At 39.9% G+C, this 13,126-nt stretch overlaps 1 protein-coding gene across 1 annotated transcript in view; it reads right to left on the bottom strand.

The window, feature by feature from the left end:
* Window positions 1-6,758, bottom strand: part of suclg2 (succinate-CoA ligase GDP-forming subunit beta) — a 102,168-nt gene extending 95,410 nt beyond the window's left edge. The window contains exon 1 of the mRNA XM_042406342.1: window positions 6,644-6,758. Within this exon, the coding sequence (XP_042262276.1) occupies window positions 6,644-6,727 (84 nt within the window). The 5' untranslated portion in view covers window positions 6,728-6,758. The remainder of the gene's footprint in view (window positions 1-6,643) is intronic.
* Between the last annotated feature and the right edge of the window lie 6,368 nt (window positions 6,759-13,126).

The following is a 13,126-nucleotide window of genomic DNA, read 5'->3' as shown; positions in this document are numbered from 1 at the left end:
GTACTTTTAGTGTGTTCTCTTGCTTTTAGTGATTTATATAGAGATCTATTTTTCTTTCTTTCTTTCTTCTTCTGTGTAAAACGTCTTTGTGTACCTTGAAAAGAAAATGTAATATTATCATTATTATTGTTATTAAGAAAAGGATGTTTAATGACATGTTTGCACACTTCCATAATTATCACGACATCCATGTCTAGGATAAACAAATTAGCTAATCAAATTTTGAGATCCAGTTAAAGCATCTACGGCTGCTGAGTATAACTGCGGGTGGTGTGGAGACAATTTATTACTTTTAGGTAGGGCTGTGCAATATGACAATATATACCGTGTGTACATTAATAACTTACCCTTCTTGGCTTTTTACTTGTGAAGCTTTTATGCACTTACAGTAACGAGTGTAGTTGTCGTGAACTCAAGTACTTCGCCTGGTTCACTGTCTCTCCTCTGTTCCGCTGTGTGTGTAGCACAGACGGAGGGCTCAGCTCCACCCGCGGTGAAACACAGAGAGCAGAGGAGAGTAGCGCAGCCATAAATGACAGCAAAACGCAGTAGAGACTATGTTTATTTATGTTATTTATGTAATTCATGTGCACTTGTTTCATTTCAGAGTCTCTACTGCGTTTTGCTGTCATTTTGTTGTCATGTTGAACCTCTAGATGACGTGCCGCTGCAGCCACGCCTGAAACAGGAGGCTCACACGGGCTGTGTGGCTGCTCTCTAACCTGTTAACATTGGCGCCAAAATTCAAAGCAAGAGGTTCCGCGACACACACACACACACTCCTCACACAGAGAGTGTGTCCCAGGTGTAACACAGCATGTAGACTCACACAGTAATACTGCCATCACTATCAGGCTGGCAAATATCCTAACACTGATGAGAGCAAGTTAGGTCTCAATGACTTTAATAAAATGTTCATATGGAGTGGCCCCAGGAAATCTGAATTATCAAAACAAATCCACAATCCATACCATGTCAGTTTAGAGTTCTGATGTGTTTGAAGGTCTAATTTCAAAGATGACGGATAAGTTAGTGTAGTGTAAGTATGGCAGCTGCAAATAATCCTCAACATACTACACTTTTAATGAATTACAGCTGTCAGCAATCACTGACATTGTTTTCTCAACTAATTTTCAGCATCACTCCCACTTCTCCCTCATTATCTACACTGGAACAACAGCAGAAGTTAAGCTGATAGGAGTGCATTCACTCATTGCATTCCCCATTTCAGAGGCTGCCAACATTTCCTAATGACTGCAGCCCTTCTAAATTATTGAAAAAGCCTAAGCACCTCACCAGCTACAGAAATGGCTATTAACCTTGGTGAAGCGATATTCAAATCCAGTTAGAGCTAACTTCGTCCTCCAGTATCCCTTGCGGGGAGGAAATGTAAATGTGTTCTTGCTGAGACAGATGGGGAAGCCGCCCGTCGTTTGAAGTTCCAGCAAAAGAAGTCATTGCAAGCAGAGGGCTCTCCACCCCCCTCTGTAAAATATTCAGGACTGAGTCTCATTGAGACACCTCGCTTCCCAGTGTTTCCCTTCAAACCATGCTGGGCTTCAACACTGTTGGGCTATTACTAAGCAGGAACACCTTACAAAAAATAAAAACTTAGCAAACGTTTACAAATTCACCACTGTGCAGCGACAGTGAAAAACAGCCTGAGGATTATCTCGCTGTGCAGACAAGAATTCAGGAGATTTGATTTATGAGAGAGAGAAAGAGAGAGATAGAGCAGGGGGGAAAACACAACGTCCCACTCCCCCTTTAAGAGCATCCTAGAGCCTAACCATCTGAATATTGTGATGTCCTCTGTATTGCTGTTGACAAATCATCACAAATTGAATTCCTTAGGTTAGCTGGCATACTGTCAAAGCTGATTTGATTCTATTGTGGAGATACCTGGCTGTCAATCAGTTCAAGCTCCGATACTGTGCAACAGAGCAGAAAGAATCCCTGATCATTACTCTTATCACCTGGCCCAAGAGAGAGGGGTAGAAAGAGGAAAAAGAGAGACACACAAGTGGGGGTAAAAGAGAAAGTGTGTGCATGTACTCAAGAAGCACGTACAACAGCCAAGCATAAATGTGAGATTAGAAGTTTTGCAAGAGTTTACTTTTTAAGGGGATGCCACTGCAAGCATCTTTGACTAAAACAATATACGGAGCACTGGCAGACATTTAGAGTCTTTTTTTTGGACTGGTTACGCATGTCAGTCTGTAGTTTAATTTGCATACGCAGTCCGCTAACGACTAGACAATTACGTGTTCACATCATCAGATAAGTAGTGGTGTAAAACCGACTCCTACACGGAGTGTTGCATTATGGGTTGTTTGTAGCCTTGATGTTGCTAGGCTAGCAAATGTCTTAAAGTCTGTTTATAGTGAGTGTGTTAGAGTCAGTCAGCACTAAAAGTGTTTTGTTAGTCCAGAAGGTTCATGTAAAGTGTTTTTCTGCCATGGAGGAAATAAATTCATGAGGAGTGAAAACAAGTCCAAAGTGTCTTCCAACGTCTCTACGGCAGAAACAGAATATGTCAAGCTGCCAAATACCACTGTGACAGATGATAAGGAGCTCAAAAAGACAAACAGGCAGTCGCATAAATGCTAACTGCCAGAGAAAATCAGTTTTGACCGCTTCCAAGAGCCTGGTAGGAGAGTATGTGAGTCTGTAACTATACTATGATGTAAGTTATATTCAAAAAGTAACATTAACTTTACTTTTTGATACCAGCACTGATACCACTCACAGGCGAGCACTTAGAAAAACCTAGTTTGGTACGTTGAGCCCAAGTACATTATGTCATTGAGAGCTACTGTGACTAAAAGCATTGAAAACACTTTGAGGTGAAGAAGGATGAGCTAAATGTCAAGCTAACCAGGGCAGACAAGCTAGCTCTGACCACCGACTGCTGGACAGCTCTCACAAATGAAAGCTACATCACAACTTCTCTTAAAAATTTGCCGGTTAGTAACCAGTTAATGGGTGTCAGTCGGTCAAAAGCAAAATTAACCAAAACTGACATCCCTGGTAAGAAGGCAAAGAAAGATCATCATCAATCACATATCTCTTAGATATCAGAAAGGAAAAAACAACAATATTGTGATTTTAGTACACCAAACAGAAAAAAGTTAACGGTGGAGTCTGCAATTCTGGAGAAAGATTGTTAAATACACTTTTTGTCAAATTCAGTGATTATCTCCTCACGGTCGGCTAGCTGTCTGTTCTGTGTGTGCACTGAAAAAAATCCAGTATTCATACACAGCACTGACACTGTGAATGGGAAACAAACAAAGAGGCTCGGACCGAGCCATACAACATTATTCCAGCCAATCAGCAAGAGGGGCATTCATGCTCGTGCACAGAAAATGGAGAAGTCATCAGAACAGCTGTCTGTTGTGAGGACATGACAGTCTCCCATCTCCAGCACTTGTTGACTGGTAGGGGAGGGCTGGTGAACTGGAGAGAGGCCATGGCCAGTTCACATAGAGAGTGTTTTTAGAAGTGCTTTTGACGTTCCTCACTTGCACATCTCATAGAACAGATACGCTTCCATTTTATTAAATGTATCAATCCACACTGATCCTAGATACGCATGAATGACACACATCACTCACTACGATGGGCGGGGAAGTAAGATCAATGAATAAATAAATACAAACACTGTCAATTTCTTCCCGTGGAGCCGACATGCAAACTATTTCGGTTCAGTACATTTCTGCTGTCAGTGAACCTGGTGAAGGCAGTTTGTCCGGCCGCTGTCCTCTCAGCTCTCCGGGGGCTGCAGCTGACAGACAGTTACTTCTGTGGACAGAGGCACTGAACACAGGTAGAGTGAGAAGTGGGGAGGCTGCAGAGAGGTGGAGAGTGTGGATGGACTGTTGTGTTCACATCAGACACTCTGGATTCTGCCATATTTCTCTTTTGGTCAGGAATTTGGGGGGGGCGGAGCTTCTGAAGGAGCATGAAGAGAGGGGTGTGTTTGTTTGGGTGTTTAGTTCAAATGTCAACATGCTTTCTCCAGAATCACCAACTCTACCTTTAATTTCTAGTGTGGGGTGTGTAACTGCATATCATTTTTGGATCAATATAGCCACTAGTCTCCACATATTCTTTGTGATTTCTGTGTATTTTTAATCTTATGTGTTAAATGCCACATGTAAAAAAAACTACTTAACAAAACTTAAAAATAATTAACAACCTCAGCAGCCTCGTAGGGCAAACTTCAGCCTTTAGCCTTCAGGAGCAGCTTCAACACATGTTCTGAACAGTGTTTTGTAGGATATTGGGTAATTCTTCAAGACAAAATTCCACCTCTTTCTTGTGCAGTGATGTATGTGGAAATCTGTCAGGGTTGTAAATTTAAAATATGACTTAGTGTCAAACCCCTGTAAAATTTGCCTCTGATGGTTTAATCAATAAAAGGTCACATTCAACACCGACTAGCACCTATACATTCTGAATGCCTTTAGTGCTTTCCTGTAATTAAATTCAGTAATCTTCTCTGCTTTGCACCCTAGATAAAACTTCATCAGCTTCACTTCATCAAATCCCTCATTTCCAAATTGCATATCATTACCACGCATTTTGCCATTTTTAAAAGAAACAGCATATTTGATGCCTCTATTACTGGTGAAAAAAGCAAAAAGTAATATCAATTTTTGTTGCGGGTGTTTCTCTTGGGGTGTCACTGCCTGTTCCAGAGGACAGGTCTAACTGCTGGTGTTAGATGAAAGTGTTTTCACTCGGCATGCTTTATTGGATTGCAACACTTCAGGTAAAAAACTAAGTGTGTGGTATTTCCCATCTTTACTGGTACAGATTTTCAATGCAGTTAACAATACTGTATAAATTCATCAACTTTAAAGTCAGTCTTTAAGTAGCCTACACCAGTAAGGGACTGTCTCATCCACATCCACCTAACGTGACTTTAAATGGCCTCATCTCCTAAGGTCTATACCTTAGGGACAACCATATGATTGGTTGGAAATAGCTATGTTTTGTGATGTGATTTGCAGTTAGTATAATGTCAAGCAATGTCCCCTATCAACAGTTGAGAAATAATTTCTATCGCACCAATATTTATATCGTTTCTGTCAACAGCAATAGCATATGCTCTCTTACAATACATCTGTGATAAACTAAAATCACCTGATGATAATTGCCCCATTCATGTATCAGCCCACTATCATCACCTAATAACATCTGGAAGAGAAAGCAGTTACGATGGGCATTTAACTATTTATTTAATTATTTTATGATATTTTTAATGATTTTGATAAATAGAAACAAATTATAGATAGATTTAAAAGCTGCACCCTGGTCATCACATTTGCTTCATAAAGCACAACCCATATTCAATCCAGTGTTTACTGTAAACCACTATGGTGCACTGGCTATTTAAAAACAATTCTATTGCACTCCATTTAAAACGTGTCAAAAAGGCTTCAGCAGTGCCAAAACCTATCAAAGCCACACAGCAAAGGCAGATATGAAAAAAAAAAAAAAAAAAAAAAAAAAAACAACAACACGACACAAGACTGTAAAAGTCCAACTGTAAGACTAACACAGTGCCAAACAGACTGTGATCACTTGACTGGACCAGTGTTTACAGTATCAGCAGGTTCCTGCTTTGTCCTTTCAGCCAGGATATCTGTACTTGTGTTACAAATGTTTACACAGACGCACTTCAAATAATGACATAAAAAAAAAAAACGTCCAACTGAGCCACTGTGTATAGCAGGACAGAACATGCTGATATGTTCATCTGTTGTCTTGAAGCTTTGAAATTTACTACGATACACAGCTCTGCTTAGTTCACTATAAAAGTGTATTTGTTTGTTAGTAAACACAAGGCAGGGAGATTTATTACTGATTCCTTATTGTGGCTTTAGCAGTTTTTGTATCCATTCTCTCTTTGATCATTTAGCCTGATGCTCTGATTGCAAAGGGGCTCACAATGTAACTGCAATCATTTGCCACATAGATAAACCTAATCAGATAAATTCTGTTGTTCACAGCTAGAAAACAGACACTGACAGATCAAAGTGCAAGAGTCAACCTTTTGACTGTGGTCTTATCTGAAACGGTGCTGCATACAGAAACGTCCAGTTGTTCCCTGGTAGCAGGGATCAGGTTCATATGTTAAAGTGGTCTGACAACTGAGTTAAACTGCGAACATTTCTGTGCTGTTAATGATGAACCAAGTACTCTCACAGCCCACTGTATAAGTAACGAAAAATGACCTACAAAGTTTTCTTTTTACACACATACATTCAAGGTTATAAATGTTAATGTCAGGAGTGACAGATTAAGACTAAATGGAGCATACTATAACATTTAGACAGGTATACATAAGTTAACAGTTTAGTTAAGTTTTCCTCTGACAAGCTGTATTCAAACAATAAGTAATTTTGAAGAATTGCAGTTATTACAAGACATGCATGATTGCAGGACTAAAGGTTAGCAGAGTCTCACAGTTCAACTTTGATCTGTCAAACCTCTCTCCGCTCACACATGCTAACCTGCTAGCAGGTTAGCTACATTTAACAGCTCCCTGACACGGTGACAACGGGCGTACAGCAGCCGAGCCCAGCCTGAGAGAAGAGAGCCGCATTCTGAGGAATATCAGCTGTAAGACTACCTTAAGTTTGTCAAGAAGTATGTGCTTTGAGGTTGCTGTCCTCAGTCCTCTTGCTGCAGCCTGGGATGCCACGGATGCCGCCATGGTTGACTCGGAAGACCAAAGAGAGGTGACGTCGGAAGCATGTGCGCGTTAACGTCTCCGTTCATAGGTCAATCGGCGATCATGGGCGGTGCTTAAAGAAGATGAACACACACGCACGCTCTCCAAAGTTGAATGTGCATCATGCATTCTTATTAGCAGTTTGAAATTCAAAGTTCACTCAGTACAAAGAAAATGTATTATATCTAAATTCCAAAGGTCATTGGAAGATAAAACAGGTTGCATAGAGACTAAATGAACGAGTATCATATTTCGTTTGCATGTAAGAATGTAAGCAGAATGAATTATAGAGAAAAGTACTTACCAAAGTATTATTTAAACCGCTCATCTATGTTTACATCAATTTTGTTATTACCATCAGATAAGCCAGGTGCCTTTTTGAAAAATGTCCTTCCATTGTTTAAGTAACATTTGTTGTACTTTATCTCACGTCCTGTGCTATCGTTTTGTGTCAAAATAAATTAAATTGAAATAAAATGCAGGTAGTGCTGCAATGTCATCTTAAAGAACCATCAAAAACTCTTATTCAACTGTATAATAAACATATGGTCAGCATAACTGATCTTTTTTTCACAACTGCAGAAGCTCATCCAGCTCTGTTAGAAAATAACATTTTGTCTGAGGCACACTTTGTTTTACATTCTTGTACTTTAAGATTTGATTTTCCATTCAATGCAGTGCCATAGCCACCACTGGTGACACCAAGGTCTTGTCTATAATATATATATATATATATATATATATATATATATATATATATATATAATATATATTTTTTGGGTGTGTGGGAGATTTAAGGTGGAGTTTACATTCAACAATTGCGCTAATATTAGATCTTAATCTTAAACTAGTTTTACTCTAACTCTTTTGTGTATTTCCACCAAAATTATATTCTTGGCATTGTGGAAAAGGCTTTAAAAACAGCATTAGGACAACTGTGTAGAGTTTAAATTTGTACAGTTAAAATAATATAGAAAAAAAGTAAATAGTGAAAACTGTTCTGAAGCTTGGAGCAAGAGGAGAGAAATAAATTATGACAAATAAAAGCTTTATAATTCAAGTGGACTGCATTGCCTATGCATGACTTGAATTTGTTTTTTTATTTACATTTATGTGAGACTGTGTATAGTATTTATATTTATACAAAATATGACTGTAGCAGATCTTTTGGGATTTAATATAAGTAGGTTGTCTTTATATGTTTAAACATTCATGAGGCCAATAATAATAGCAGTTGTGCTGTAGGATGCTGGTGGGAATGCATACAGGATTTTGGGTTTGTTGGAGATTAACATCTGAATAATCCCAATAGGAGATGAGTCAAAGTCAGTGTGCATCATGCATTTATATTCATGGCAGCATACTATGCACTTTAACTGTACAAGTCCACTCAATTCAATGCAGACCTCTAATGTCTATGATTCAGCTTGCACTGCTAGAGAATGAATAATGTGCAGTTGTGCTGTAAGATGCTGGTGGGTATAGGCTACAGTACATGTGGAAATTTTAGTTTGTTGCAAATAAGTGTGTCTGAATAACCTCTTAAAGGATGGATAATTTATATGACCTGACATGAAAATTAAATTATTGAATAATTTATTAATTCAACAGTGAGGTGTGTGAACATTATCAGTTTGGGGGCTATTTAACTCTTTAAAATAATCACAATGCATCTTCATATCTGTGAATCTATGGAGTAAATTACTCATTTAATCATCTGATTTAAACACTAAAAGGCTAGACATGGATTTTGAATGTCTGAGTAGAACCAGCTCCATCCAGCGTGTGACCTTGTGAGCGGGACAAACAATCACTGCGCTTAGCTGAGAGGTATTGTTAGGGAGTCGAGTTAGAGAGCGTGGGATGTGTGAGCTGATCTTGTCTGAATAGCTAAATAGCCCACTCACACAGTCCTCCAGAGCCCTCATTACATGCCACATCTTGAAAGGGCAGAGAGGGCAAACCGATCATAAAGAGCAATGATTATGACAGAGGGAGAGAGAGAGGGATGAGATACTCACTTAGAAACCATCAGTGTCAGCAGGCTAGGGAGGACAAGATGGAAGGGAGGAGAGGATGATGAACAACTACAACCAAGAGATCTTTTTCTAAGCCCTGTTATGGTTAAATAACTAAATCTACATTGTAAAACCTTGAAAACTTTTAAAATGTGCAAATGTGAACTGCTTTAATATCAACTGGGAGGGAATTTGCCTCATGTTTATTTGATATTTTTGCTCTTAACCCTCTTCTTTTGGGTGAGAGCTTTTGATAGTCAGTGATCCATAGTCCACACAGTGAAACAGTCTTTGGTTGCCGGTCTCTTTAAACTAACCACTGTGAAAGCACAAATGAAGTGAAAAGTGCTGCACTGGCATAATATTTCAGTATCAGTATGTCAACATATCCTGCCTAATACATAAAACGTCTGCCCCATCTCCTGTCAGTGAAGAGTGACACATTCAACTTAAGTCTAAAAATTCACTAAGAGCCAAAGCCAAGCAGAATGACTAAAAGATGATTCACTTGAACATCTTTAGGCTTTGGTTTCCTTTTTTTCTTTGCTTCACCAGGGACTTTTTCTCCTCTTGGGAGAATTGATATTCAGAAAAGACTGTCAGAATATCAATGGCCCTTACTAATGCAATTCAACTTTTCTCATTTGGGATGTTGTCCTGTCTCGCAGAGCAAAAACTGTGTTTTTGTCTCCAGTGATAGAAATCATGTCATTATTCTCCCAGAATACAAAGTAACTGCTGTTGTTTTATGTTGCTTACAAAGCGTCTTAAATTTACAACAAAGTTTGGATTTTGAGATCAATGTGGCATTTCACAAAGAAAGCTACCAAAAGAGCTCTAGTAATATATAGTATTTCTTCATATTATCTCATTATTATTATTATTATTTCATCCAAAACATTCAAATTTCTTCTGTATGCTCATTTTCATAAATAATAAAATGTTGAAGACAAAATATAATTAAAGCCACGCATTACTTAGTAAAACACACTATACTGGTTAGAACTGCTTCAGGGTTTCATTAAAAGTCAAGTCAAGTCAATTTTATTTATTATTATATTATTTATTTCTGCTAGACCATGCTTTTTAATTGACAGAGACCCAACATTCCCCCATGAGCAAGCACTTGGTGACAGCGGTGGGGAAAAACTCTCTTTTTAGGGAAGAAACCTTGAGCAGTACCAGGCTCTAGGTGGTCGGCCATCTACCTCGACGGGTTGGGTTTAGAGAGAAAGAGGGAGGGGGAGAGAGGAGAGACAGACACGGGGAGGCACAATATCAACAATAATAACAACAATAATAATAATAGGAATATGATTAAAAATAATAATAGCTGGTGTTAAGCAAGACCATGGCAGTAGGTGGTCCGCAATCATGATCCACGGAAGCCCGGGATCCATAACTAGGGGGTCCATGACCCATAGAAACCTGCAAGACGAGAAAGCACAAAAACTCCAGGGAAGAAGCCAAGTCAGTAACATGCATTAATGGTACATGAATGTGTACAGTTGGAGCTATAGCAGCTGTTTGGCACTGTGTTAGCCTAGAGCAGCATAGCCTGGTCCTAACTATAAGCTTACCAAAAAGGAAAGAAAGGAAAGAGGAAAATATACAGTATGTTATATACAGTATGTTACAATATTTCAGTTCTTGGTAATAAGGTATGGAATACCCTGTATTCACTATATTTGCAGGGGCCTAAAGACTAAAACTGTACAGAAAAATAGCATGTGTAGACAAAGATAAATGGCATTGTAAAAAAATCAAGTTCATTGATTTCAGCCACCAGCTTCTGAACACGTATTAAATTAAGAGAATAATCTTTATCATGTTCTCTGGTTGTTTTTCCTGGTTTACACTAACACTTCTATTGGCCCTGTGGGTAATCATAAGGTTTGTCCATTCTTTCTCATCCCATCTTTTCTTCTTACTGCTCCTCTCCCCTGAGAAAAATGAGTGAATGTTGAGGCAGAACAACTAATTTGCGGTTTCCCTCAATAATCTATCGTTAGTTTCCACTCAGTGAGCTGCAAGCAGTCAGAATGCCAGAGATGGAGAGCCACAGTTCCCAACAGACTGTGCGGCCAGATCTGACCCTTCCCTCACACTTAAGTAGCAGCAGGGTGCTCAGCTAACAACCCACAGGGCTCACCACATGGAGCGGACACCCTGAGCCTGCCCAGAGTCTGGACCACACTGTCGATCCCTGTTTGTCCGTCATCTCTCTCTCTTTTTCACTTCTATCTCAGGCGTCTCTTTCTTTCTCTCTTTCCACTTGCTGTGTTACTATCACTTTTTGCTTACCCTCTGTTGTTCTTCCTGAGTCTCTTTGTTTTTACTCGCTCTGCCTCTTTGTGTGCGATGTCTTCTCTCTGACCTGCCTGTTAACCACATTTCCCAGACGTGGGTTCAAAAGAATTCAGCTCAGTACTCTGACTACAAGGCCCTCTTCAAAAGTCAATGAGACAATGACAGCAAGGCTCTGCCCATCTCATTAACTTGACTGGCTGGACGGCATAGCAGATCACCAGAGAGAGAAAGAAAAATCTACATTATCCAAAAGGTTTTGCTTCTCTGTCTGTCTGTCTCACACTCTCTCTCTCTCACACATGCACAGAGCCTGGACACTTTAATGACCTTTTCTCTGACTGAATGCAGATCCATTTCATTCTATATAATCTGCACTCATGGTCCAACTCTCAGCCTTTAAGAAAAGCAGACATGACCAAGCACTAACTCACTAAATTTGACCTCTGTGAATATATGTATATAATGCCGTGAGGCCAAAAGTACAGGCAGTGCATACAAAAGTAGGGGAAAATAAGTGCATACAACTTCTGAAAGTAGCTATTCAGCTTTGTAACACTGCTGTGATCCAACACAAAGCTAGAGTTTTAGACTCTGTTTTATTATATGTTTACATATAGATTTATGTGGCTTTAGCAAGCCAGAGAACAGTTTTGTTTTCTATCCATCAGAATACCAAATGAGTGAGCGAGATGGGGAATTAATGCACTTAACTGCTGAGTCAACAAGCAAGGAATCTAGCAGCTTAGTCACACAGACAGCAGGCAGACTGCTTGACAGGAAATTAAAATAGGCAAGAAAGACGCTACGAAGACCTGAGACCTACGGAGATCGGACAAAGAAAGAAAGTGAAAGAGATAGGCAGAGGAGGGGACGGTCATTGCCATCCTGTACTCAGCACATCTTTTGATATGACAGACGGCAAACATAATTAGTCATCATTTTCTGTGCTAACCCTTGGAGTTCACAATGTCACAGCTATGCATATGTATGAGCCTGAGCCCTCCCTTTCATCCTTCTGTTCCCTCCCAAAGAGTTTGGGCAGATTATGACACAGTAAACATTTTTCACTCAAGACAAAGAGCAGGGCAGACTCTCCCCCAGAGTTGAGTGCCACACCTCAGCATCACACACAATAACTTTCACTTTTCCACCATAAAATCCATAACAGCCCAAGAACATAGGATTGGCAAAGCTTGGCTTGTGTCTGCTCTGAATGTCAGTGCTGGAGAGTAAATCAATACAACGACAGGAGCTGCCACATCTTAGCTATCTCTCTCCCCCAGATGTCTGTCAGCCACACTCAGCTGGAGGCCCTCCATTAATGTGCTGTGGAATAACATACTCAGTGGGTCTCCATGCTTGGAGACAGATGTATCAAACAGAGCTTGTGAAGTGTTGGCTCTTCGAGTGTGTGATGTTCCTGCAGGTTTTGCTGCAGTTCCCTGGATGGAAATAACCAGCCTGGATCAAAGCATGGGAGACATAATATTATGATATCATATGAGAGAAGCACTCACAGAGGTGATTGATCTGTTAATCATATATGCATGTAAGCAGATGCATGAAGGATCATTGGTAGGCTCTCAAAACATCTATACAGCAGAGATACCATGCAGATCATATGTATTAAGTGATTTTGCTGCACTGCAGAGGGAGGGGGTTATGAAGACATTCTTGTATTCCCACAATGGAAAACAAATGCTGACAAATTCTCAACTTCAACAGCATGAAGTGGTGACATCTGAAATGCTGGCTGCAATAGATGGCTCTGTTTCATTTCAGGCTTCAGAATCACACACAGCATGGCTCACTGCACTGGGGAGCATGGAATTTGTAAGCCAAACAAAACCAAGCACCACACCTGATAAACACAAACACCCACGGACACCCACGATCATGCACAAATCTCTACACACACACACATACAGTCATAAACACAGTGACAAGGCCACAAGAGACTGGGAAAGTGCTTAGATGTGCATATGAGAGAGTAAGAGGAGCCAGATTCCTTCACAAGCCTCTCAGCACACGCTGTGCCACCTTCGTCACTAAA

The sequence above is a fragment of the Thunnus maccoyii genome, chromosome 3, assembly GCF_910596095.1.
Source record: "Thunnus maccoyii chromosome 3, fThuMac1.1, whole genome shotgun sequence".
NCBI classification, from domain to species: Eukaryota; Metazoa; Chordata; class Actinopteri; order Scombriformes; family Scombridae; genus Thunnus; species Thunnus maccoyii.
This window is presented reverse-complemented; position numbering and strand designations above follow the sequence as displayed.